The sequence below is a fragment of the Epinephelus lanceolatus genome, chromosome 17 (assembly GCF_041903045.1).
Source record: "Epinephelus lanceolatus isolate andai-2023 chromosome 17, ASM4190304v1, whole genome shotgun sequence".
Classification (NCBI taxonomy): Eukaryota; Metazoa; Chordata; class Actinopteri; order Perciformes; family Serranidae; genus Epinephelus; species Epinephelus lanceolatus.
In genome coordinates this window covers 5,071,833-5,099,366 of record NC_135750.1, presented here as the reverse complement: position 1 = coordinate 5,099,366, position 27,534 = coordinate 5,071,833, and the positions used below count along the sequence as shown (strand labels likewise).

Genomic DNA, 27,534 nt, shown 5'->3' with positions numbered 1-27,534 from the left:
GGCTCTAGGAGGAAAGCCTCTTTCTCAGCTGCTTGGTTGAGCATCTGCTGCAACCCACGTGCTCTTTTCCTGCTTCGCCCTGCCTCAATAAAAATCAGTCCAATCGGGTCCCTGACCTGCCGCTCATCAGGTAATTAGGTCATATGCCTCGGGGTGTGGGTGTGTCTCTCAGGGTCATGACAGCTCAGCAGTACGCAACAATGGCATGGACATGAATTTCTGACCCTGTCCCACATTCGGTCTTTTTCAAATTAAACTTACAACACTGATAAAACACCTCGTATTTACATTAATTTTACTGCGCAACAAAAGCAGGTGGTTAAGTTTAGACATGAAAACATCATGTACATTCGTACGAGCAGCGAACAGCAGACTCCTGGGTGAAAGTCCGGGATTTGTTGGACCCATCCATCACCCTTTCTACCTATCCTACAGGGACTATCCAGCTCCTATCTGACGTTGTTGCCAGCGGTGTTAAAAACTGACACACTCTTTGTAGCAGTATAACACGCTGCTGGGCAGTGTTATTAACTGACTCCCGGCGGCGCATCATACCACCATGAAAGATGCCTTCTCAGGTAATCTGCTCACTTCTCTTTATGCCTTTGTTTTTGAGCCTCTGAGCCTCTGTACCCTGTTATCCTGGACCCTGTACCAACCCACCTGTCCGACTGTCTGCCTGGTTCCTGGACTTACAGCTCTCTGCCTAAACCTTAATGAAAAAGCTTGCCTGTCTGTCCTGCAACTTAGTGACCTTTTGTATCTTCTTAGTGTGGTGGACCAATCATCCATTTTGTGATAAAAGCACCAAATTTGGTACATATAGCTTAATACATGTAAGGACATCTGGATATCGGGGCTTTGCAGAGTGGCATTCTGATGACTGTGGTGGCAAAATCCAGTATGGATGGTTGTCTGTCTCTATGTGTCAGCCCTGTGATCATCTGGCCACCCCGTTCCCTCTCAAAAAGAAAAAGAGAAAGCTGTTTAAAAAAGTAATTATTTCATAAAAATAAACTGCCTCTTGTTCTGGTTTTTGCTCCCTCCTGTCGGGAACTTCCTCTTTGATTCACAAAAAAAGAATTTTCCTTTCATTCCTGCAGCCAGTCAAAGTGGAAAAATGTTCCCTTTCAAGCTTCGGAGCAGTTATTTTCCTACAGCCACGGCGATGTTACCGTCCTGGTGTGACCATAGTTACAGTTGTGATGACAACTACAGTATGACCCCGTCCGCTGCTGCCAAGCCATGTTCGTTTGATTTAAAATGAGCTGAGTGAGAGGGGAGAGAGCGCAGGACGTGGCAGATGTCCCGGGGATTTCCTCGGCCTGAGATTGATTCCTATCTGCAGAGCTCAGAGACTCATCGGCTGATGTGTCTGATGAGAAACCAAGGTGTGAATGTGAGTGACAGAAGGTTATTGTTGCTCTCAAACAATGAAGAAACACAGAGGGAATGTTTCTTACATTACTGTAGCTTCTGCACACTTGCAGGAATAATGTTTCTCTCAGCAGCTGAAGAACAATAGTAGGTCTCTGTACAAAAACAAAGCTTTTCATTCACTTTTTCTGCAACAGGAGGAAAGAAATATGTTTTTCAAGACTACAAACTATAGATTGAACTTCCACCAAGCTTACACTAGATGGTAGCAAACATTAGCCTGCACCAGCAGGTTTTTTCCTTTACCTGAGTTTAATGGTCCAGTGTGTATGATTTAGGGGGATATATTGGCAGAAATGACAGTACAATCACCTGAAAATAAGAATTGTTGTGTTCATATCTACATAGTTGGGGTGTAACAATACGTGTATTCATGTTGAACTGTTCGATGCATTATAAACCAAATGATATGTTGAACTATCCTATTACACTTGGAAAATAAAACGTGATGGAAAAGGCCGCCACTCCCGCCCACAGCAACACAGTGAGATACACTTGGAGGCCTGTTACACTGAGTTAGCTCTTTGTGAGACAGTTAGTAACACCACTACCTGAAGAGAAGATCCTCTGATAACCTACAGGTCTGGTGTTTGGAGCCACTTCAATTTCACTGTGAATTATGAGGACGATGGTGACGGAGAGTGGTGGATAAAAACACAATGAAGCAAAACACAAGCTGCCGCACAGCTACAGACTCTCTTCTGCAATTTCTTCAGCACTTCACAAACCCCTCGAACCATGGTACGACAGCTGCTGCGTGGCTACAGTCTCTCATTCAGCCAAAGTTAGCACCAAGCACACCCACAGCAGTGAGCAGTAACTGATGGAGGGATGGGTAGCTGATTTGACCAGAAAGACTTAAAGGTACATTGGTCAAAGCTGTTTAGCTTGAGTTTATACGACTGTGGCTTTTAACAGAGATGATTACTTGTTTATTTATTAGACTGAAAGAGTTTAGAGAGCTTGTGGGACAAAGTGAACTCGCAGCAGAAAAGCACCCCTCATTATCTCTTTTTTGGTCATGTTGTTTCCCCAGTGTCCAGTCTGATGATTTGGGTGATTTGAGAGGCGGGCCTTCTGTGGTGGTCAGGACAACAAGTTTACAGTTGGTAAACAATGGAGGAGAAACTGGTGGTAGTGGTTGCTGGATACCCAGAGCTATACGGCCTGACAATAGACAGCAGGTTGTCAAACTGCCCCTGAGTCATCCTAAAATATGCCTGTAAACGTCCATGATGGAAGAGAAGCTCCTGGACCAACTGGTGGTACTCCCCATGATCCAGCCTCTTTTTTAGGGTCTCATGTACCCACACAGATCTCTGTTTATCTGCTGACAGCCTCTCACCCTCAACCAGAGCTACAGACAGTACCCTCTGCCTCAACATGTCACCAACTACACACAGATTACTGTAAACAAACAAACAAAAAAATCGGTACATTGATCACACGGGAAGCTTAGTGTAAGAAGGTGATGGGGTGGTTGCCTGGCAACAATAGCAAGCTTTTGTGTGTGATCTGGGGCCTAATGTAAATCTTGTACTTTTCCCTTTCTTCTGATCTCATGCGACTCTGGGCGATGACATTTTTGTTGTAGTATGGTTCTGTTTTTTCACATCACTGAAATGTGAAACTGACTTTTGAACCAAACCTCATCATATTGTTTTGCAGCTGCTGCAGAGGTTGGTTTGAGCTTGAGACTGCAAACAGTCACCAGGAGGGGTCAGCAGTGTTTGAGGTTTAAATGTGCCGAAAGGTACAGTAACTACTGGATGTGACCTCAGAGTCATCCTGGCAGCTACCTGGCATCATGTTTAGTGTTTGTCCCTCACACGGTTATTACATCTGGCATCAGTACTCTCTTTAGTTTTCTTTTTAAGTGTCTAATTTGTAGTAATATATTTGTATTTTAAGTCACACCTTATGTGTCAGCAACATGTCAGGGTGTGGGAGATTCAAGGAAAATATAATGCATGACGCGTTTTGTAATCATGAATGAATAAATACTGTATACAGTCAGGTTTTGAGGTTGAATCAGGAGACAGAGTATCTCCACTACACTCTGTCCATGATGTGCTGCTGAATTGCCAGGCTGCTGTTTCCTCTGTGCTGCACACCGCCTGAATGCCAATAATGTCAGAATGCTATCTGTGCAGATAAATGCGCTGTTCCCTTTTTCGTGTGAATTGCCGTTGGCCTTGTACTGTCTGTCAGGCACAGTATGTTCCTGCTCTAATGTCACTACTGCTGTACACACAGGCAGTCTGATCACACAGCACTATTTACTGTAACAACAAGCAGATGTCTGACCGTTCATCTAATATTGCTGCAGCTAAGACTGACTGAACAAATAAACCCACATTTTGCCGTGTGTGTCTCTGGAGAAGCAGTTTCATGCATACAGTGTTTCCAGAGGCTACATAAAGCATCTGTCTGTTTGGAAAAATGCGGAAAATCAGATTCCCCTCGTATCTGCTGTGTCACATGCTGTTTGGCCCCTTTCAAAACAGTGGTTTTACAGTGGAGCTTGAGGTGGACGTGCAGCCTCAAGACATTATCTTTCAACATTTGTGAAATGATAAATGGTAAAGATTCCCGTCTTGCAACACAATCTGTGTGAGTACTCTGAGTACTCACAAAAAGAATGACATCATAATTTTATGTGAGGGACTGTCCTCTATTTATCAGAGGAGGGAGGTGCTTGGGGTGGTTTTTATTTACCCTCCCTGAAGCTACAAATATTTTCCCTTGAGCCTCCCTGAGTGACTGAGAGGAAATGCACACACACACACACACACACACACACACACACACACACACACACCCTCCAACATATATTAGTTATTAGATTTTGAATACTTAACTTGATGTTTGAAAATTAACGTTAAAAGTCGAAGATGAAATCCTGGAGTTGATAAAAGCCTCTGTTTTTCATTCTTGTGCACGCTGGTTAGCTCATGCAAGCGGTTTGTTTTTGGCAAAATTTTAAATGGCATGTAGAATAAAGTCATTTCAATAAAATATTACTATCTCAAGCTCAGATTTGGGTGTTCTTTTTCTGACAGGAGCAGTCCTTTGAAATTTGAAAACCGACAACAATTCCAGTTTTTACAGTTTGTGGCTGTGATAAATGGTTACATTTTGGTTATTTATGATCAGTATTTTTTATTCAATTCTATTGAACAGAAAAAATAACATCAAATAGGGCATATCACATGGCTATATGAAAACTGAAAAACAGGATGCTACACAGTTGTACAGTTAGACAGAAGACAATGCTGAGACAAACTGACTGAAAGAAAGTTAACAATACTAAAAACAAAAAATAGGCAGAAAAACTGTGTGTCACAATTCTAAATTAATTTTAAGAATATTTTGGTGATTTTTTTAAAGATGTTTTCTTTAAAAACTGGTGGTAAAGTAATAAAATAATTCCCTGACACCTGTGTTCACCTATGAGATGGGTGGAGCAGTTTCTATTGAAGCTCAGTGTTGGAAATAATGGTGTGGAACGCTCTTGATGAAGGTCCAGGAGGACTGAATCACTAGTGTTACTAATAAATTGTGATTCTGAGACAGTTGGATTATTTCACATGCTGAAATTATTTCAAACGCCTCCCCCTCTTTGCACCACCCCTCCTCTGCCTCATGAACAACCTATGGATGAGTGACTTCAACATAGTAAACAAAACAGGGAGTTTTATCTCCGGTGGACCAAATTCAAGCCCTCAGTGCTGTTTATGCTCATCACTCCTCCCTTATACAGGAAGGATAAACATTCAGTTTAAGGTGTATTTAATATGTCTGCCCTCTAAGATCACAAAATTGATTGGGGCGTCCACTAGCTCACCTGGTAGAGCAAGCGCCCCAAGTACAAAGGCTGTGTCCTTGTCACAGCAGCAGTGGATCTGATTCTTACCCACGGCCCTTTGCTGCGTGTCATCACGAGATGACAGTAAAGTCCCAATGTCCTCAAACGAGTGCTTCCTAATGAACAGTGTCTTAGCTTGTAACTGTTGCTAAAATTGGTCAAAGTTGTGCACGAGATAAAACTGCAAACATTAATAAGCATAAATAAACAAGTTTCAACCATAAAATCTGATCGGGTTTTGTACCTCGTCCACTTTTGTGTCGGGATCGGCTGCAGACTGACTTGGCAGAGATGGCTAGTGTATTGTGGTCTTACTGCCACTAGATGGCACATAAACATGTCCACAAACGAGGACAGCAGGTCTAAGATAAGTAGAACGAAGTATAAGGTCAAGCAAACTCAAAATGTGATGTCCCCGTATGAGGACACAGGGTCTTAAAAGCATTACTGCAACTTTGTTGTTCTTGAAAATACTTCATCTCCAGTGACTTTTTATTTTGGCTGTAAATCAATTGATTTGTGTTATTAGAAGGTAATGTACAGTTTGTGTAACAGAAATAATATTTTGACAATATTTTTGTTATTTTTTGCAGAAAATGTTATTGGAAAAATGATGTAGTTCAACAGCAGGAGATGTGTGAGGGTCTGAGGAGTGAAGAGGAAGGAGCTGAATGAGGGAGAGGAGAAGCTGAGGAGTCAGGAGCAAAGTTCATCGTTTTGCACGGCATTGAACAGCATTACAATGCGTTTAAAAAATGTGACAGCATGAAATTTTTTATAGTTTCACATGCTATATCCTCCTGAGACCCTGCGCTCCTCATATGAGGACATTACATTTTGGGTTTCCTGCACCTTGTACTTCATTCTGCTTGACTCAGACCTGCTGGCCTCGTGTGTGGACACTTTGATGCTCAGGCTGCAGCTGATCCCGACACAAAAGTGGACAAGGTACAAAACCTGATCAAATTTTATGGTTGTAACTTATTTATTTGTGCTGAATAGCATCTGTAGTTTGATACGGCAACGCATTTGACCAATTTTAACAACAGCAACAAGCTAAAATGCTGTTAATTAGTAAGTACTCGTTTGAAGACATTTGGACTTTATTATCATATTATCCCAGCATTTCAGTATGGAGCAGGGATATTTATTAAAAATAAGAAAAGTCTTTTAGATATGTTGCATTACTTGCAATTATGTTTTTGCACAGCCATGTTCAGGTGTTGAAATGAACAGTTTTAGACATGAACAGTGACCTCTGACCCATACAGTTACAAGAATGCTTACGGTTCAGAGACAATGCTTTGTTTTTCATACTTATCAGGTCCTATATTCCCAAATAGCTCAGAGAAAATAAAGCTGGGGTCTCAGGAGGATATATCAGTTTTGACTGGTGCACCGCTCACATATCCTCACATCCATCCCCTAAGGTTTCATCTTTGATGGAGTGTCACTTGACATTTAGGCTATTTATGAAGGAGCTTCATGTTACAGACAGTGCAGAAACCCTGCAGCTCACACCTGTTTTCCTGCATTCTGCACAGTTTATTTTGCACAGCTGGGAGCTGCAGAGGTGTGCAACACCTGGGGGGGATAACAGCAGCCTTGCTCAAGGGCACCTTGGTGGAATGTAAAGCGTTTAATGTCGCCACTTTCTCTTATATTCACCCAGCCTGCCCTCCTCCTCCTCCTCCTCCTCCTCCTCTTCCTCCTCTCCTGTCATCTCCCAGCCCTGCTGCTGCTCCTAACCACCTCCTTAGTCTGGCTTGCGTCGCACTCCCCCGTCTGTCTGTCTGTCTGTCACACCAGGCTCGGAGGAGAAATCTGACGTGTTTTTCGCATTTCCTGCAGCAGAGAGAGAGACAGAGAGCGGTGTCGGAGGGTGGGAGGCAGCCAGCCAGAGGTATGTCCACGGGAAGTTAGAATCAACAGCAGTGGCTGAGAGCAGGCCGTGCAGGAGCCCCTGTGTACCTACCAACCAACCCACCGCCTCCTGGACCTGCCCCCTCCCTCCTCTCCTCCTCCTCCTCCTCTCCGCCTCTGCTGCGGCTCTTCACGCTACCAGCCGCTGTCTGGTCGCAGCGGTCCGGCTCCAACATCCCCGATGCGCCGCGGCGGCTGGAGCCTCCTTCACCTCCCTCTCGGTGCAATGCAACACGGGCCGGTGCTCCCAGGGTGTCCTGCTACAGCTAACGGAGGGTTTTAACAGCAACATGTCAGAGCGAGTCACATCTGGGGCCTCTGCACGTCTCTTCTTGGCTCTGTCGCGGCTCTTGGTTCATGTTTCTTCCGCGCACTTCTGAGGAAGACTCCCCTCCGCTGCTGCACTTCAGATTTTGGGATATTTGTAGCATTTTCGGGTTCTGCAGACGTCTTAGAGGAAACCCAGAGAGCTGATTGAGAGCAAAACATTTTAAGAGGCTTCACAGCTCCGTCATATTTGGGAGGATTTACAGTGTCTGGCTGCAGGACCACCGGTTGAACCGTTAGGAGTTAATTGTTTCTGGAAGTGTTTGAGGAGAAAGGTGTGGTGCTTTGACTGTAAACACGTCACGTATCAAGTGTTGGCACCGCACAGCGCCATGGTGATCTTCAATGGGCAGCTGAAGATCAAGATCCGCGAGGCTCTGGACCTCAAACCGACGGCATGGTCCCTGCGTCACGCCGTCGGCCCCAAGACCCAGACCTTCCTCCTGGACACGTACATCGCCCTGAACGTGGACGACTCCCGCGTGGGCCAGACCTCCACCAAGCAGAAGACCAACAGCCCCGCGTGGAACGATGAGTTCACCACGGAGGTGCACGACGGCCGCAGGATCGAGCTCTCCGTGTTCCACGACGCGCCCATCGGATACGACGACTTCGTGGCCAACTGCATCATCCAGTTCGAGGACATCCTGCACAACGGCAGCAAGCACTTCGAGGACTGGGTGAGACACACTGATGAGACACTGATGAGACGTGCACACACACCTGGGCTCAGAGCCACAGCTGGTTAAAGGTGCATTAATGAGGGATGCAGCAGATAGTTGCCTCCATGGCCCTTTTTTAATTAACTGATTAACTAATTAACTTCTTTTATTCAAAAGTGCAAAACCCAAATTTATTAATGATGATTTCAAACTGAGAAAACACCACCTGAGCTATTCAGAATATTAACCTCCTGAGACCCCTGCTTTTGTTTGGCACGCATTTTTAATTTAATTAATCTATCTGTTTGGAAATAATTACTAAAACTGAGCAGTGTCTTTGACCAGTAAGTACTTTTTGAAAAAAAAAAATAGATGTCCTCATATGAGGATGTTTGGTTTATTTTTGATAGTTACAAGTGTGTAATAAATTAGAAAATGGTTTAATTTTAATACCTGAACATTGTTGTGCAAAAACCAAATGACAAATGATGCAACAGTTGTTTCATGTGTTGTAACTACAGGTCAGAGGTCACTGTTCAGATCTAAAACTGTTCATTTCAGCACCTGAACATGGCTGTGCAAAAACAAAATTGCAAGTAATGCAACATATCTAAAAGACTTTTTTATTTTTATTAAATTTCCTCTGCTCTGTGAAATGCTGGGATAATATGATGAAGTCCTAGTGTCCTCAAACAAGTATCGCCAAAATTGGTTACACATTTATGCCGACAGATGCTATTCAGCACAAATAAACAAGTTACAACCATAAAATTTGATCAGGTTTTGTACCTTGTCCACTTTTGTGTCGGGATCAGCTGCAGCCTGAGCATCAAAGTGTCCACACATGAGGACAACAGGTCTGAGTCAAGCAGAATGCAGTACAAGGTGCAGGAAACCCAACATGTGATGTCCTCATATGAGGAGCGCAGGGTCTCAGGAGGATAACACTACCTTTTGACACTATAAGGCAGGGCCACAAGATTAGCTGATAATACAGGACCCATCTTAGTTATGATTGATGGTTCAGTTCAGTGGCTTTATTGTCAGTGCACAGCTGCACAACAGAGTTAAGTGTCTCCAGGGGAACATACAGAAACTTAACTTAACTATAAGAACTGAGTATCAAAACATACTGCATTTCATCATGAAATATTGCACATATGCAGGATTTTCTCTAAAGTTGTCATTGTACATATCTGACAGTGTGATTATTTACAGTTTAATTCTTTAATGGCACTTGAGGAGCTTTTAGGGACCTGTAGCACCTTCTAAAGGGCAGCAGGGTGAAAAGGTGGTGACCTGGGTGAGATGAGTCTCTACTGATGATTGTGACCAGACAATGAGTTCTGTAAATGTCCTCTAGTCATGGTAACTGAGTCCCTGTGATTTGCGGTGCACATATTTAAAGACAAATTTGCAATAGTGATGAGCAGACAGATTCTTTTTACAGTTTGTTTGTGTTGTAAATATATAGAACCTTTCACGTTTTGACGTGGTGTCAGTTTCTCCATTTCAGTTCATTATAGCACATGCACGTTCGACACAAGTCTTGTCCTCCCCACAAACTTCTCTTCGAGGCATTACCAGTCAGCATGCATACGTTTACGTCCATGTTGTTTCCACATGACAGCTAAAAGTTCACTAGCAAGGCCCACGGCATCAACAAGCTGCGTTTAACAGTTTTATACAAGATAAATGTGACTGATGTGCGAGGCTTGGCCTGCATAGCTTATTCACTTTGTTGAGGATGTAGTGGAGGAGCTACAACAGGGAAACTGCTGTAGCTCCCAGGCATGATGAATCCCCGCAGGACCCTATGTAGGGAGGGAGGGGAACAGGAGTGGGTTAGGTGGGTATTTAAGCAGGAAGTGACACATTTGAGGTGTGATCCTGCTACTGATATTCTGCAAGATGAACACACCAAAATCAAAAGAACAACCATCTGAGGAGGGCATGACCGCACCACTGGCCTTGGCTGACGGAGGTCTCGACTCAAGTTTGATTCAATTGGTTCTTGCTTGATCATTTAGTGGCGTGTCTGCACCATGTTAAGATACAGTGGGGATGTTTGACAGGCCGACCTGGTACATACGAGACACTAAAAAGAGTCGCTCAAGAAGATTAATTTTTGCCCCAGGTCTGTTTCACTTAATCCAGCCTCTGAGGACCTCGAACCACTGAATGTTTGACATTTTAGCTCGATGAACGATCACTTACTTACCAATATTGTAGATTAATTTGCTGTGGATTGACTTATCGATATGTGAGCACTGCAAAAAAAATCCTGCATACAAAAACATACGTAAATAAAAGTTGTGCATGGTATCTCATTCCTGCTGGAAGAAAAGCTAAAAATGTTAGGAATGGTCACAGCAAGCAATTTTCTTGAGCTATCACACACATTGTTTTGACTGATTAAGACATAATTACATGTCAGTCGTCGTCATATCTCATAGTAATGACTTTATTTAATCCACAGATCAAAACATTTAAGATGAGTGTCTCATCATTATGCCTAACTAAGGGGAACATGCGTCTTTAAAGAGGCATTGATTCATGTTGGACCACAGTGGAGCAAACTGAAAACACAACCCTGACTGACTGATTATCACCTCGTAAAATAGTTGAAGCGATCATGTGAGCAAACAGTTATCTATTTACACATTCAGCAGACACGCAGCAACATTGTCATCCATGTGAAGTCCATTATTCATCCTCTCCACAGATGTTTTGCTCCCCTGTAACGCAGAGAAACAATAAAGAGGGAAACCTGAGTTGTGCGCTGTGATGCTAACATGCTGCATCAGGTGTGCCTGATACAGATACATATGTTGGGTTTACTGAACTGTGAAAACCAGTGGTATTTAATATTTTACAGGATTTCTGCAAAGCAAACGTGATGCGAGATGCACAACACAAGTCGCTGCACCCGCACTGACAGTATGGATCCTGTTACCTTTGTTGTGCTCTTGTTAGATGAACCAGTGACCCACAGCAGAGCTACAAAAGAGGCGAGGGAGGGTGTGGTCTGGCCACATGCATGATACACACACACAGCAGCTTGAAGGACCTGTTCATTGTTGTCTGAAGCTGCTGAAGCAGACGGATGTTTGAGTGTATTATTGATGAGGCCATCAGGTCCATTAGAGACAGAGAGAGACGGGGAGAGGACGAGATGAAAGAGAGGCAGAGGATGAAACAGGAGGAGGACAGGATGGAGAAAAGGAAGTACAGCTCCAAGCATGTTCCTGATGGTGGAGGTCTTTAAAGACGTACACTGGGAGACCTTTGAGGCTGCAGGAGCTGTGCGATGTTTCACGTTTTGACAATTAAGTTTCGGTTCTTAGCTAAAGATATTGGAACGAAATGAAAGTGACTCTTAGTTTGTGTTTCGTTGGGTTTATTTATCTTGTTGTACATGTTAAGTCTTATATTTCTTAACGGTATTAGCACAAAATCTTGTGAATCTTTTTACTAGTTCTTGTGAAAAACAAAGGGGGCAGTGTGTCGAGTTCAGATCCCTGAGTCAGCACCTGCCTGGAGTGTTTAAAGGCTTCTAATTGATTTAGAGTCAGAAGATCATTATCTAATCCCTTGTCATTCACTGGAATGAAATATATTTCATAACCTGTCTCCTCAGAGCTTTGCACCATGTGCTTTTGGAGGAGCACGTTTTAAGGCGCACCCATGGGCACTCTAGGTTTGGACATGTCTTATGCTGTGTCATGCATTATGTCATCTCAGACAAAGAAACACTTGACATCACCTTTAGGGAACTAAACAGTTTGTGTAGTTTCCCATTGAGAAATGTCAATGTAAGCTTCTGAGAAAAGCCTGTCGTGGACTGGGTTTTCATCACCTTCATGAGCGAGCAGAGCAGAGCAGTTGCAGAGGCTGTTAAAGCCTCAAATCCATCTCACAAAGCAGTGCACATATACTGTATTATAGGTTAGTAGAGGTTTCTGAAAATACAAGTTAGAGATGCATGATAACATCAGCACCGCACGTCATCGGTATCGGCCAATATCGACATTAAAATGAACTATAAGAATCCACCACCGTGCTTGTTCTTATTTTGCACAATGAATGAATGTTACAAACACTGAAAAGTATTGTATTTCATGTCTCCATCAGCTGGTGGGCCATCACATTAAGCGTATGCATGCATAATATGATGTTAATTCCATCAGGTGTCAGTTATCAGCCAAATAAGTTGTTACATGTCGGCGTATCTGCAAAAAATCCAATATTGTACATCCCTAACTGTACGTGCACACCAAGAGCTGCAAAAGCTGCAAAGGCGACCGATTCAATTCATTTTCAGTGGGCACCAGCGACCACGGCTGCAAAAGCTGCAAAAGCTGCAAAGCATCCGCGTTTTGGCAACCAGAGCGTCAGATGAAAGTTGGGGAGTCGTGAACTTTATGCAAATTAGCTATGACGCATTTCGGGTGCAAATGACCAGCCACCAATCGAAAAGTAGATGTCCACCGCTTGTGTGGAACCCAGAGAACATCCTCGGAAACTTTAGTTCCTACCACACATTTGTTCCTACTTCAAAATGAGAGAGAAGCTAATCACTGCTGTAGCTGGACACCGAGTCCTTTATGATTCAAGACTGTTTATAGGGGCCGAAATCAAAAGGAGCAGGCGTGGGAAGTAGGGCTGTAGTCTCCTGGTCGATTATTTGGTCGCTATGCTCTCATCTGACCAAATTCTCATTGGTCGAATAATCGCCGTGTTACTTTCATAAAGAGCAAAGTGCTACATCAACAGCTTTCCATTCCAGGATTAATCCATTATTTCCTGCGGCGGGGGGAAAGGCTAAGTTACCTGTGTTTTCAAAACACCCCCATTGTTGACATAAAGTTGAACCCCTGGCGCTAAGTGTCATGGTGAGGCAGACCTCCTGTGTGTTTCTGTAAGCTGACACCATTTCCCATTTATTTCACAGATAAGAAACAATGAATTGTGAAGACAGTAAAGCCTCCACTAAAATAGCATTTTAAGTCGTGTGTGTGATTTATCCTTCAGGGATTTATACTTCGGGATTTATCCTGGCTTCATATGAGCAGAGGAAATCTCCTCTCGTCGCTAGGCTAATTTATACAATGTAAAATGCCATAGGCTGGTGCTAACAACGTTAGCATGTTGTATTTGCTTGGAAAACGTGTTTAGTATAAGACAGTGGTTTTGACAGTGAATCTTGTGAGTTGTAATGGAGCCACATTATGTGCCGTTATCTTTGTTACATGTTGCTGTTGTCCCTGGTTTTATATGAGAAGAGGAAAAGATCGCTAGCTGCTAGGCTAATTTATACAATTTAAAATGCCATAGGCTTGTGCTAATAACATTAGCATGTTGTATTGGTGGGGGAAATGTGTCCAGATAAAGACGAGCGTTTGTCTGTCAGTTCTGTGATTTATAGTGAAGCCAGTCTGTGTACTTGTGTTTGAAATTGTCCCTATTAAGCCATGTTTAATGTGTGTTTAATGTGTGTTTTGAATCAACTATATAAATAAAGTTTGATTTGAACTAAACTTTACAGAACTTAACACAGTCCTCCACCACGACTAATCGATTAGTTGAAGATTATGTGCGACTTCAGTCAACCAAGATTTTCTTTGGTTGACTACAGCCCTAGTGGAAGGCCGTGTCCTGAGTCGTTGATGCCTGGTGAGTTGATATTGAGAAAGAATTTTTTAAACTAGGGGCGAATACATAACGCGTAGCATGCTAATCTCCCTTGCTCCATGTGAATGTGACGATTTCTTTACTCATGTGGCCTAGCTTTTGGGGCTGGGCAGCCAGCAAAGGCGCTGTGCTCCAGCTAGTAACCTGCTTTGCGGCTCCTTTAAATTGACAAGTACAATCGAACGTTCGAATGTATGACGTCATGAGCGACTTGAGCTGCCAAAAATATTTCGGACAGCGGTACTGCTTGGGAGACCTCGGCTTTTGCAGCTCTCGGTGTGCACGTACAGTAATACCAAGATGCCGGATGGACAAATAAAGCAGGAAAAGTTGAAGTCAGGCCAGCTACACTGCAATGCTGGCTTTAGATGCTGAAGAGTACCATGTATGAATGATGTGGAATATTTAACGGTTTTTTGACAAGCTTAAGCTACACTGCAATGCTAGCTTGAATGTATAAGAATGAGGTGAAATATTAGGAATAGTTGAAAGAGTGGAAATGGGCCCAATTAGTATGAATATCATTGAAAAGTTGAATAATACCCGTGGAATATAGACAGTTATAGACTGTTGATTATTTTGAGCAACACAGTCTTGCTGTTGAGTTTTTCCAGATATTAATTTTTGGCGCTTTGAGCGTCACAAGCCGAGTGACGTCTGGTCCCATTATATTGGAGAGAAGGCAGACATCTCTACAGTCTATATCTCCAACACTTGGCAACTCACACCAAGACGATATAGATTGATAAATAGCACTACAAGTAAGAGGGAAAATATGTGTTTTTGATTTTGTGGTGAACTGTCCCGTGAAAGGTTTGAAAACTTGCTGCTATCTGGAAGCAGTTCTCTGTTTGCTGTGCTCCTGTGTGAGGTTTTTAAAATCCAAGAATATTTTGTAAATGACATCTAGCTCCCTATAATTGGTGTGTTCATAGTGCTTCCATCTTACAACTGATATCTAAGCTAACCAGTCTGACTGCACACTTTATACAGTCGGCACAAAGCCAGGCCGTGAGTATTCGGTAAAGTATTATACTCTGGAAACCCTGTTGGCTTTGCTCAGACATGTAACATTTCACAATAAGATGCTCTTTCTCAAGATAGTTGGCTTTGCCCTTCACAGTTCAGTTCAGTTTGCTTACCTTGCTGAAAAGAATGAATGAGACATATTAGAGTTAACAGAGGAAAAAGGAGGATACATGAGAGAGAGCAGTGTTTGGTAGCAGAGCACACAGTTCAGTATGGATCCAGTCTCTGGAGTCTGGTCTCAGTTTCTTCCTTTCATCCTCTGACCTCTCCTCAGCAAAATCTCACTGGATTGGTAGGATGTGGTCTTCAACATCTCCGACTCTGTCTGTGCCAGAGTCAACAAATAAAGCAGTTATTCTTTCCAAATATAAAGCTCATTCTACTTAGATGTACACGCAGACTTTCAGTCTTCTGCTCAGTCGGTTCAGGATGTTGGCTTTCACCAAAATTTATTTTTGAACCGACAATATGATAATGTGAAAGGAGCTGACAGAATGCTCCTTTGATAATTTGAATGGAAGACCTTTACTAGCTAAATGTTACCATTAGGTTGATGAAGAATCGCTTGGCCCCAAACCAGACTGTAAAACAGCACTCCTGAACACAAGGCCTGATTTATTTGTTATTTTTGGGCTCGAGCTAGGTTGCAGATTTGGGTCTGGTGAGTTCCCATACAAAAGAATTTCTTTTTTTTTTTTTTCTTCCTTGCAAATATGAGAGACTCAAAGGAATATTTGGTCTGTTCAGGAGAATGATGAACTTGCATAGAAAGTCACAAGAGCACGGACCAAAAACCAGAATAAGTACAGAAATGCTTCTGTATTGAAAGTAAAAATACATCATATTCAGTACAGGTGACTCAGTTATAGTTCATTTCTGGAGCTTTTCCAGGTGAGCTGCTGTGCACAGTGTTGCTCTTTCCACCTGTCTGTGACAACAAAACATGTCATCCAGAACAGAGACTTTCCCACAGGGAGCGTGCTTACAGTTAGTCAGCACATTATTATATCAAGTTTCATTTATCATGTAGCACGAGTTCTCACTCTCCTTCTTTCACATAACACACTGTGTGCTCTCTCCTGATCGCAGAAAATGCTTCTCTTCATTTAATGTGTCGATGACAGAAGGGCCATAAAGTCATGTTAGTGAGGAAACACTCAGTTGATCACATTTCAGCCATTTCACAGGCGATAAGTGTGTTGAGCTTGAAAGGAAAAAGAGCAAGATGTCGTAAAATTGGATCTGCATCTGTCAATCTTCTTTGTTACGATGACAGACAAATTAATTAAGTATGTGCAGTGGGCGGACTCTGAGGTCTGGACCCAAGCAAGAAGAGCGTGTGAACAGAAACCTTAAACCCATGTTCGAAACTAAAACTCAGAATGTCACTGTTCTCCTGCAAGTCTGTACACGACCCGTCGACAATCAGCCTCAGCAGAAAATGATACCAGCCAAGCCAGTCACATTGTTAGTCAAGCAAAGCGCACCCACAGACACACACACCAGAAATTTGAGCCCATTATTTATTAGCGGGAAGAACAATATGCTATGATATGAAAATGATTGTTAAATGTCTTGTGCAAAAACGCTCCAGAGGTTGACTTGACTTGTTTCAAGTTTTATTCAGTATGTTTACATGACATTAGAGAAAACGGATTTCTTGTGTTATTGAGACTATAACCAGACTTTTAAAACACTTGTAAACATCAAAGTCTGACTGAAATCGTACTAAATCGAATTTCTCAAAGTTGGACTAACACACCCAGATAATGTGACTCCTGCATGTATACAGTAAATCAGAACCAAACTGGCCGAGGCACACTGCACATGCTCTAATTTCTGGGCTTTGACTTGGTAGTCAAATAGCATTAAATGCGTAACAGAAGAAGCAGCTGGTAACAACGTGGAGAAATCTACATCTAGAGACGTGTATTTTTGTGGCTGACGAAATGTACAGAGCCGTAATAGTAGCAATCAACAACCAAACAGGACAAACAAAAGAGTAATCCACCACTATGGTGGCATGGTGGAGCAGTGGTTAGTACTGACACAGCAAGAGTTTTCTGGGTTTGAACCCGTCGGTTGGCTGGATCCCTTCTGTGTGAAGTTTGCATGTTCTCCCCATGTTAGCATGGGTTTTCTGCAGGTTCTCGGGCTTCTTCCCACATGAATGTGAGTGTGAATGGTTGTCTGTCTCTGTAGCCCCTTTTGCACTGCACAGAAACCCCACTAACATAGGCTCTTAAATGAAATGGAAAAGGTTACAATCGGTGTTCACACCTAGGTTGAATGACTCTGCGGTAGTCATGGTTGTTTATTGGCTCCAGCTCCGATCAGCAGTGATGGAAACACAATACCTGGGTGAACGCGCTAAATTTAGCCCCTTAATGGGTGAGATGCAATGACGTGCCACCACAAAATACAGCCTGTCTCTGCCAAAGCAGTGCTCAAGCATTGATCAAAATTACCCCCAAATTCCACCAGATGCGTGTTGGTTGCGTCTGCACTCCGGAACGGCAGCGGTGCTGATCCGTTTCCATTCTAGTCAATGTGTGTGCTTCCTCCAGCTGCGACTGTGCTGCGTTCCGGCTCCGTCTCAGCTGCGGCGCTCCAGAGCCCTCCGCAACAGATACGCAGGACTTCTATTTTTCCCGGATGCCGGAGCACAACGCAGCAATTCAGCACAGAGCAGATCGTGCGGGGCAGGAAGTCGTGCACAGAAACAAAATAAAACATCTGGTTAATTTTCACAATAAAATACACAGTGTTCACGGCGGATCATATTTCCTGCACTACACCTTGAAAACGTCATAATGGGCAGAGGCAGGCCTGAAGTCAACAGGTCAGAGGTTTCCAGACGTCATTTCACCCGGTTGACACCATGGACGAGGAGATGTTAATCATGGAGGTGCACCAAGATGTCTTCCTACTACTCCTCTGGTTTTGTGGTTCTGTTTATGGAAACTACATCTTGTTATATCGCACAATTATGTGTGAATTCGCGAGATCTCGTGGGTCCTCGTGACTCCCGCTGTCCAGCAAAGCTGCACCGCTCCGCACAGCAAACACAGCCGGTGGGTGTTGACGGATGGCGGAGCACGCAGCGGATAACCAGTGCAGCCGTTTCGCAACGGACACGCATCCAGTGGAATTCTGGCGTTAGTCTGCACCGAGTTTGAAGAGAGACTCAATAAGCAAGAGATATATAAAAGGAAGTACCCACTTTAAAGTTTTCACAGGCCTCCATGCTGCTTTCTGCTATTTACTAACCTGTTTTTGTCCATGATGTAGAACATGATACACCAAAAAACCCACACACACAGAAAGGCATACAGAGCAGAGATGCAGAGCCAAGCACACAGGTCTGGTCTACTGGCTATTGGAAAGGAGTCTATTGCCTATTTTTAGCAGGTTTTCTTGTCTTTAAAAAACCTGTGTTCATGTGCTAATTTTGGTGGAAAAGGGGGGAAATGTGTCAGCCCTGTGATAGTCTGGCGACTTGTCCAGGGTGTACCTCGCCTCTCGGCCAGTGTCAGCTGGGACATAAAAAGAATGGATGAATAAACAAAACACAGAGGCCCCCCAAGACAATGCCTGCTGATAGCTACGATCATCCAAAGAATCATGAAAAACAAAGAAAAGCAGCTTTGATCAGTCCGTCTAATGAGCTCGTGTGATTTCCAGTTGCACAGACTCCAGCAAACATCAGTCAGATGTGGAGCTTTTGGCAGAGTTTGAGAAAGACAGAAAAATGCAGTGAGTGACTGGTGCCAGTGAGATATGAAAAGTAGATCAGATTCCTAAATCTTTCAGGAATTTCTGCTCTCGTCTGAGCGGTGATGTCATATGTAGGCAGCCGCTTTGTTCGAACTTGTCATTAAAGCGCGAGGCGGGAAAACGGGAAACAAGAGTTTGATTTTACTGCAACACAGACAGTGAGTGAGGGGAGGGCGGGAGGCAGCAGAACATGACAGAGAGTGTGCTGAAGTAAGCTGTCCAGTTTTGGATGGCTGAATGAGGGAGGGGCAGGGGTTGGGCGGGGGTGGGCTGGTGGCGGCAGCACTGTTTGATCTCGCCATGATGTTTTCACAGATATGCATTAATTGAATCAAACTTTGAAGTCATATGTTTAAAGACTCAAAAATGTTTTTTGCAGCAACTCCACTGAGAGGAATGCTTCACTTCTTTGATGAAATCTGTTGTGCTTGCATACATGCATGAATGGTATGTGACTATGAACAATGGTGTCTCAGAATTTCAATTTTATTAGACTCGGTCATTGATACATATCAAATTGGCACCATCAAAGTGCATAGTTTTGCATATTTTAGCCCATAAATCTCGTCTACTTTACATCACACGTCGTTTTGTAAACAAAGCTTCTCTGTTCTCAGGAATGTGCATTTTTCACCCATTTCCGGCCGCCGCTGGTTTATATCTAATCCGATATACATTATTCCTCTACATGGTTTTGTACTGCAGCCTTTTCCTAAATCAAACTATTAAACAATCACAAAAGTGCCTTATGAGTTGCTTATTTAGGACTAGCTGTCACATTCCCTTAGTACACCTACCTGAGACTGTGAGTGGGCGTAATAGTGCCATCTGGGGGTTGCAGAGTGGGAGCCAAAGGGTTAAGGTTAGATGGACAGAAAAGTAGGGAAGAACAAAGGTAGATGGAGAAGTAAGAAGGAGCATAAGGAAGGCAGGGCCAAGGAGAGACGTCTGCGCGGACCGGGCTGTACACTGTACCTCCCCCTACTCCCTTATTTTGATGAGGTAAGAGAGAAGAAACTAACAGGAGGGAAACGTAGCTAGCTTTAATTGAGGTGAAGTTTTAACTAGTCAGATGTTGTTGCACATACTTATGATTGTAAGTGATAGTTGGAGCCATGCTGATGGGGGGTTGGGGGTTTAGGGAGGGTAAAAACTTCATTGGGGTCATCAGGTGGTGTTTCGATGATAGGCACACACCTTCAGATGTCTCAATGGCAACGCCTGGTGTCCCAGGTGCGCCCCTCTGCTTCTACTCCCTCAAACCCTGCTGTTGTTTGCAATATTTCGGGGCCCAAGTGGTGTCTCTCCATAGCCAACGGCTCACTTGTTCGGCTGCACCAGAGGAAGCTTTGATGGCCTGACGTTGGGCTGGGCCTCGAATTCCCATTTCTTTAGGCAGCCTGGTACTTGACTTGCTTACAAAGCCTCTGCAGACCGCTTCAACTGGGCAGACCTTCACTTTCCAGCCGTTCTGCTCAGCATCGGCTGCCAGCTTGGTGTATTCAAAGCTCATTGATGTAAACGAGGCGCAGTGAGGAGGACCAAAGCACGAGGTCAGGTCTGAGGTTAGTAGAGGCGATCTCGATGCTTATTCAGATCTGCCAGTAACCTCCAGTCTCGTGCCCCTCCCAGCTGACTGTGCAGACTTTGGATTGCTTCGCACCTTTGTGGACAAACCCTCTTGTAATTGTGGCTTGGAATGATGGAGGAGGTAGGGCATAGTAGGATAGCTGCTAGACACTTTAGCTAGGACACTTTAACACCTGATTGTGCCGCCAGCTTTAACAACCTTGCGTCAGATTTGTCTTGCAGCCAACCACAATATGTTTCAGGTTTGCTGGAGATGGGCAGAGGGGCAGGTAGGGTCTTTGCCGTACCACCCTAACTCTAACCCTGAGACTGAGCATAGTGATACTGTAACCTGATCTTTATTATATCATCCAAGGTCGCACACAGCTAAAATCAATCCAGCAGGTCATGACTAACTCTGCTCCAGGGAGGTGTGGGATAAAATTAGTCCGCAGCCAAGAACAGGCTTTGTTTTAGACTCTATATTAATATTAATAACACAGGTAGACTGGGAATAAATGTCAGGTGAAATGGAGCGAAGATACTGTAAATATAAAGGATGAATGTGTGTGTGTGTGTGTGTGCGTGAGAGAGAGAGAGAGAGAGAGAGAGAGAGAGAAGAGAGAGAGAACAAAACCTCAAACTGGTTTCAGGTGGCAATAATCTGACAACATAATTCCCCTTTTGATCCCATGGTAAAGTATCTCTTTTCCTCTGCGCCTCACACTCAGATTGTCATTAGGGATGCACGATATATATCACGCTGATAAATCATCGGCCTATAATGAGACATATTTATTTTTACACATTACTCCGATAATTAAAATTATAGCCGATAAATAGCGCAGATAATACGAAGCCTGGCTGCTTTCACTGACTTCACAAGGGCAGCATTTACACACCACGGCACATGTGATGTCAGTTTGATTTGGTTCAGTCAGAGCTATGGAATATTAAGTCAGCCATATTTGCTTACTTTATCTTAGCCTTTCTTACCCTCAAATTATCGGTTATCGTATCACCTATCAGCCATGAGAAGCAGGTTATTATAGGTTATCAATATTGGTTGAAAGAATCCATATTGGTGCGTCCCTAATTGTCATCTGTCACCTGGTCTGATTGGTGGGGACTGCTGGTGGACATGTTCTGCAGACAGAGCGAGGGGGAAGAGGAGATTAGATCAGATGAATGCTGTGAAGAACAGATATCATTTGTTGTTGTGATATTTTAATCACAGCTCTCCTCATTGTTAATTTCAGCTAAAGTCCAGCAGACTAAGTGGTCTGCACGCACGCACGCACTGCACTGTAAACACGTAGGCCTGTTACATAACCACACACGGGTGAAAAGAGACTCTTCACATAAGTAATTGTTTTTTTATTGAGGCAAACAATGCAGCGACACTGTGGCTGTATCTCTGACTGCTTTTCTTTCTGTCGTTCCTTCACTCACATCTTTCTAGCTGTCCTCTGTCTCTCTTCCTCCACCTGTCAGATGTCAGTGTTGGTAGCATGGGGGTGTGACCTCAGCAGTGTTTGTAGAAGCTGTACCATCTCAAGTGAGTCACTGTGCCTGTTGGATCCAGACAGCAGTTGCCAAAACATTTTTTAGGGATAGACGTTATTTAGTTTATGATTTTTTATTTTGCTTTTCCAGAATTCTATGTATGCCGGCTTTAAGGGAGGGAGAGGGGGGATATTTTATTTTAGCAGTAGCATTGGGCCAATGCAATCCTTTATCGTTGTATTTTTAAATTCTATACCAAGATATCGATATATATTGTGTAGCTAGAATACATTCTCTGGAAAGCCAGTACTGTCTTGTTTCTGGCAAAGCTACAGCCATTCAAACACCTGAAGAATCAAGATACATCATCACATTGTTGCTTTGAGTATAAAAATCCAATATAGGTATAAAGTAGTCGTGCACATTGTTTTGCAATAATGCACATATACAAAAAAGACATAGTTAGCTTGGTGTAAACAGTATAAGGCACTATGAAGGATTCAGCTCTACTGAATGGCAACAGAACATGTTAAAGACGTGCCTTTGATTAAGTAAGGGAACTACTACCAGCTTCAGTATCGGTGCAAAAAGCTGCTGTTGTGTTTTGACCTTTCTGCTGCATAAACGTCTGCACAAGAACAAACGCTTAATGAGAGAGTGGAGCGCTCTGCATTCCTCAGATGACTGGACACATACAGTACAGTCACTGCTACAGTGACGGGGGAGGCCCCTCATTAACGAGGAACTTGTAGTGTGTCACACTTGTTAAGTCGTCAGTCAGAGCCCAGCTCGTGTTTCCTCTGTCTCAGCGAGTTTTCCTCCGCTGCTCCGTCGTCAGCTCCAACAGATGATTCATGATCGTTGACACTTCTGACCGCAGAACAACCACACAGTGATCTGACTTTGTCTCAGTTGCAACACCACAGTAACAATGTAACAGCCACAGCTGGAGACGAGAGAGCTGGCAGGGAGACCGCTGACACTCAAGACTGAGGTGTAGTCACTTCAGCTGTTTGTTTGTTGTGTCATTTAGGGGTGTAACGGTAGAGTCATGGTTTGGTTACGGGTCACGTTTGGTGCAAGTACAGTGGGGAAGAGAAACAAGGATGAGGAAATGCATAAGGATGTGTTTGCTGTCTTTTATTTTTAACAGACAGTAGTGCAAGTGCCAAAGTTCTGTCAAAATCCTCTTACTGGGGACCGAGGTGACATTTCACCCACTGGCAACTCTGGTAAACTTAGTGTGGTTTACACTGTGTGGACACTGAACACTTTCCCAACAGGTCACAGGCGACTATGAAGCTGAAAATCATCTCCACAGTATGAAATCAAATATACCAAATGACATTAATTAACAAAAACAAAATGTGTGCATTGGCAGGAATGTTTCAGTTAGTTCCACTTTACCTATATTTACACACTCTATTGTCCTGGTGATCAGCACATCTGGGTGATGCTGTCATACATGTGTCAGCATTTTGGACGTCATGTCAATCACATCCTCTACAAAAGTTGAGCAACGTCGACACACCATCCTCATCTTAAAAGCGTGTACGTGGTGCTTGCGTCTTGGTTGATCTGATGACAAGTAGACAGTCGGGGTGTAATGGTTCACAAAGTTCATGGTTTAGTTTGTTACATTACAGTGGTGTCATGGTTCAGTATGTTTTCAATACAGCAAAAAAGTGGAAATACCAGAGGAATTTCCTTGATTTTTTCTTTTTTCTTTTTCTTTGCTTTAAAAAAAAAAATGTTATTTTGATTTATTTATTTCCTAAAACTAACTTCATAACGTATGATATTTTTTGGTTAGGTTAGCAGAAGGCTAAACTATTAGCATGTTAACGATTAACATGTTTTCTCCATCTCTCCATATTATCTATTAACTGCTGTCAGCTCCCCATTGCTGTATAAATCATTGAGGATTCAAAAAGATATGATTTGCTCCACCTTAATCAGCTACACCCCTAAAATACTGTTTACATGTTGATGCATTATAAATAATTAAACAATAGTATTATTTATATATTTGCACTTTGATGATAACACCTCGAGTACGTTTAAAAGTATACAGGATAATTACTTTTAACAAAGTATTTTTACTCTGTGGTATTTATACTTTTGTGTAAGTGAAAGATCTGAAACGACTTGCCGTCCTGTGCACCGACTCTGGGCAGGTTGGTGGTTTGTTGTCCTACTTAAAGGCAGCCTCTGTAAACTCTCATACAGACCAGAGAATAGAGGAAGCGCTCGGGCCTGCTCTCTTCTTGACCCTGTTTCCCTGCGGGCTGGAGTAGAGGGGTGTCCTCTCTGTGGACTGAAGGAAACGGGGGCAGGGCCGTGTGTGTATTTGTGTGTATATGAGTCTAATATTAGACGCAGTGTGTTTGAGTCACACGGTAGGCCCTACTTCCTGTTTTCACTGTCCAAGTTTACTTTCCAGAGAAAGAAGGGAGGAGGGAGAGAGAGATGGCTCCCCAGGTGCCCCCCCCCCCCGTTGTAGTTGTTGTTATCTCTAATGTTCTGTCCGTGTTCAGTGTGTCACTTACAGTACGAAACAGTGCCGTGCAGTCACACAGCTATGTGAGGAATGCAAGATGAAGAAATAAGCTGCTGGTGACGAAAGCCTCTCCTCTTCTCCCGCTGCTCCTGTCAGCACCACTTAGCTCAAACTAAACTTTTCACAGCAATACAAATACTGTATTTGTCTGTGTTATTGTTGTATCAGAGATGTGATTCTTCAAGATACCACGAGTCTGTTTGCTCCTCTCTTTCATTCCTAATGGAGATTCCTGTTGTTTTGGCTCTGTCTGTCACAACATCCTGTCTTTTTGTGCTGATTGCATCTCTGTTTTTGTGCTCCATTGTAATCTGATGAGTGGAAATTTAGCCCAGTTAAATGTTAAAGGGAAATTTCTGTTTATTTCAACCTGTCTCCTATCGTCCTAAATTTGTTTCAAGTGACTAGTGACATAAAAATAATAGTTAGCATGTTAGCCGTTAGCCTAGATACAGCCGGGGCGCAAAGTAGTGTCAGACCTGTTAAAACGTAAGTGAATGGGCAACCTTCAAGTGCAAAGTTAGTCCACTAAACAAGCTTTTTCTCCAAAAAGACCGCCTCATATCGTTAGGATAAATGTCAGAGAACATATAGAAAACGACATGTAAACGTGTTGTCTTACCTTACCGGTGTGCTGCCATGTTTGTTTACCATTTAGCTCTGCTTTCCAAAGCGCGGCTGAAATATCGCGAGAACAAGCAGCGATCTCATAGCGTCCAGTCCAGTAAGTATTTTCTGAACTTACTGGACTGTTTTAGCTGTTCTTGCTGTTCTTGGATTTGTCTTATGGATGCACGATACTGCATTTTTTTTGCCTATATCCGATACGCCAATATAACAACAAATTTTGCCGATACCGATATCGATATATCCACTTTTTTCCTCCCCTTATTTTAATGATCATCAAGTCTCTTCTGTAGTGGAATTAACAGCATATTATGCATGCACACGCTTATCAATACTTTTCAATGTTTGTAATATTCAGTCATTGTGCAAATTAAGCAAAATCATGTTGGTCAATTCTAAACGTTCATTTTAAAGCCACCTCAGCCGATACTTGTGACATGTGGATATTATCCTTTATCCATCATTTGCCTGTTCTTGCTTAGTCATTTTATCCACATTACTGATGATGATTTATCAAAAATCTTGTATCGTTGCAATATCGCTATCAAGGTATTTGGTCAAAATATTGTGATAGTTATTTTCTCCATATCGCTCAGCTCTCTTTAAAACAGCAATCGACCCTTCATAGGTCCCGCCCCTTTCGCTCTGTGCTCCGATAACAGTTGAGTGAGCTTGGAGCACGACAGAACGGCGGTCAGCTTTCGCCAAGGTTTCGTCTATTTTGAACAGAAAACCAGATTTTGGAGATGGTTGAAAGATGTGGCTGTAAGACTGTCACAATCTTCATAGACACATTAGACTGCATCGTCTAATGTCACATCTTAAGTTAGCTAATGTTAGCAAAACTTTAGCAACCTAGCTAGCTAATGAATAACTACATTACCAACGTCAGCTGGGTTTGCTTCTTCCTTATATCTGTGGTGACGTTAAAGTGTTTTGGCAAAGGACAGATACTGCAGGTTAGTTGCTGACATATTTCTAAGGTGAGATAAATTATGGTTAGCCAGATCAAGGCTACCGTTTCTTTGTTTATATAATCTTGTAATCTTCGAACGAAACTTTCTGCAGTAAAGACAGACTAATGTCAGTTCAGCACCATGGTCTGTAGGCAGTAATAAATACACAGTGTGCCCTCCTGATTTTCAGAACGAGGGAGGCGGACATATTGGCTCCGATCACACAGACAGTGTTTTGCAGGTTGCAATCTACTGTATCAATCTACTGTTTATTTATGTATTTTATTTATTTCACAGTCATTGTGTAGTTGCTGCCATGTTGAGGCAGAGGGTACTGTCGGTAGCTCTGGTTGAGGGTGAGAGGCTGTCAGCAGATAAACAGAGATCTGTGTGGGTACATGAGACCCTAAAAAAGAGGCTGGATCATGGGGAGTACCACCAGTTGGTCCAGGAGCTTCTCCTCCATCCTGGATGTTTACAGGCAGATTTTAGGATGACTCAGGGGCAGTTTGACAACCTGCTGTCTATCGTTGGGCCGTATATCTCTGGGTATCCAGCAACCACTACCACCAGTTTCTTTTTGTTGTGACCGCCACAGAAGGCCCGCCTCTCAAATCATCTGATGGGACAATGGGAAAATAAGTGGAGATGATGTGGAGCACTTTCCCGCCCTGAGTTGAGGTTTTTTCAACTTCAGGAGTTCAGAGCGCTCTGGCAAAAATGCCAGGTGCCAAGAGCACAGAAACATAAGGCGTAAAACGCATTCTGTGTGATCGGGGCCTTACATGGTGCATGAGCAATGTTGACTGATAGTCTCGTCATCCTCGGTCTCTACGTCTCCCTTTTTTTTTGGGACTGGAAGCCTCAATTCACATTGTTTTACCTTGTTCAGAGACGTTAACATGGCGAATATCTCCATCCATCACATACTGTAGTCCTTGCTGTCCACTTTTTGAAGCTATATTGCCTGATGGCCAGAAACTAAACACTAAACATGGTGGCACCCAGCAAAGCAGAACTGGCATCGACTGGCATTTTATCAAGCTTGTCCGACTTAGCAACATTAACTAAGGGGGGCAGGACTTAGGATTGGTCAGTTAGAAAGCACCCAGAGAGCACATTCCAAAATGTTGCTTTTGTTACTAATTAAAAGTTGAATAGGGAGTTGGCTTTGTGTTAAAACACACACACACTAATCAACAGTACAGTTGGTCATCTTGCAATTTCACGAAATCTCTTCAACTTTCCGCCAAATTTCACCAAAGTCTGTTGACTGTTTTTTGAAATGTCTCACAAACCAATAACACAAGAAGCTAAAGGTTTCCCTCAGATAACGTTCAGGGCTCAGCAAAGGACAGAAAGGCGAAATCAGCACATTTGAGTGCTGACATACAGCACAGAGGTATAAATACTGCCGAGCTTATGTAACAAGTCTAATGAAGTTTATAAATCACAGTTTGAAGTGTAGAGGTCAAGCGTCTGTGGAATGTCTGCAACATAAATCACCGGTGAGCTCTGCACAGCAGAATTAAACTTAGCAAGGAGACGTCTCCATTTCCTTACAAACAGGATGAGAGACAAGAAAACACCCTGTCTTCC

The 27,534-nt window shown here is 43.1% G+C and overlaps 1 protein-coding gene across 2 annotated transcripts in view; it reads left to right on the top strand.

Annotated features, from left to right (window-relative positions):
• The first annotated feature begins 7,179 nt into the window (after positions 1-7,179).
• LOC117272631 (protein kinase C epsilon type-like) overlaps positions 7,180-27,534 on the top strand; it is a 110,749-nt gene continuing 90,394 nt past the window's right edge. The window contains exon 1 of one of the 2 annotated variants that reach the window (XM_033651609.2): positions 7,180-8,235. In XM_033651609.2, the coding sequence (XP_033507500.2) occupies positions 7,888-8,235 (348 nt within the window). In that variant the 5' untranslated portion in view covers positions 7,180-7,887. The remainder of the gene's footprint in view (positions 8,236-27,534) is intronic. The other variant, XM_033651618.2, reaches the window with a different exon arrangement.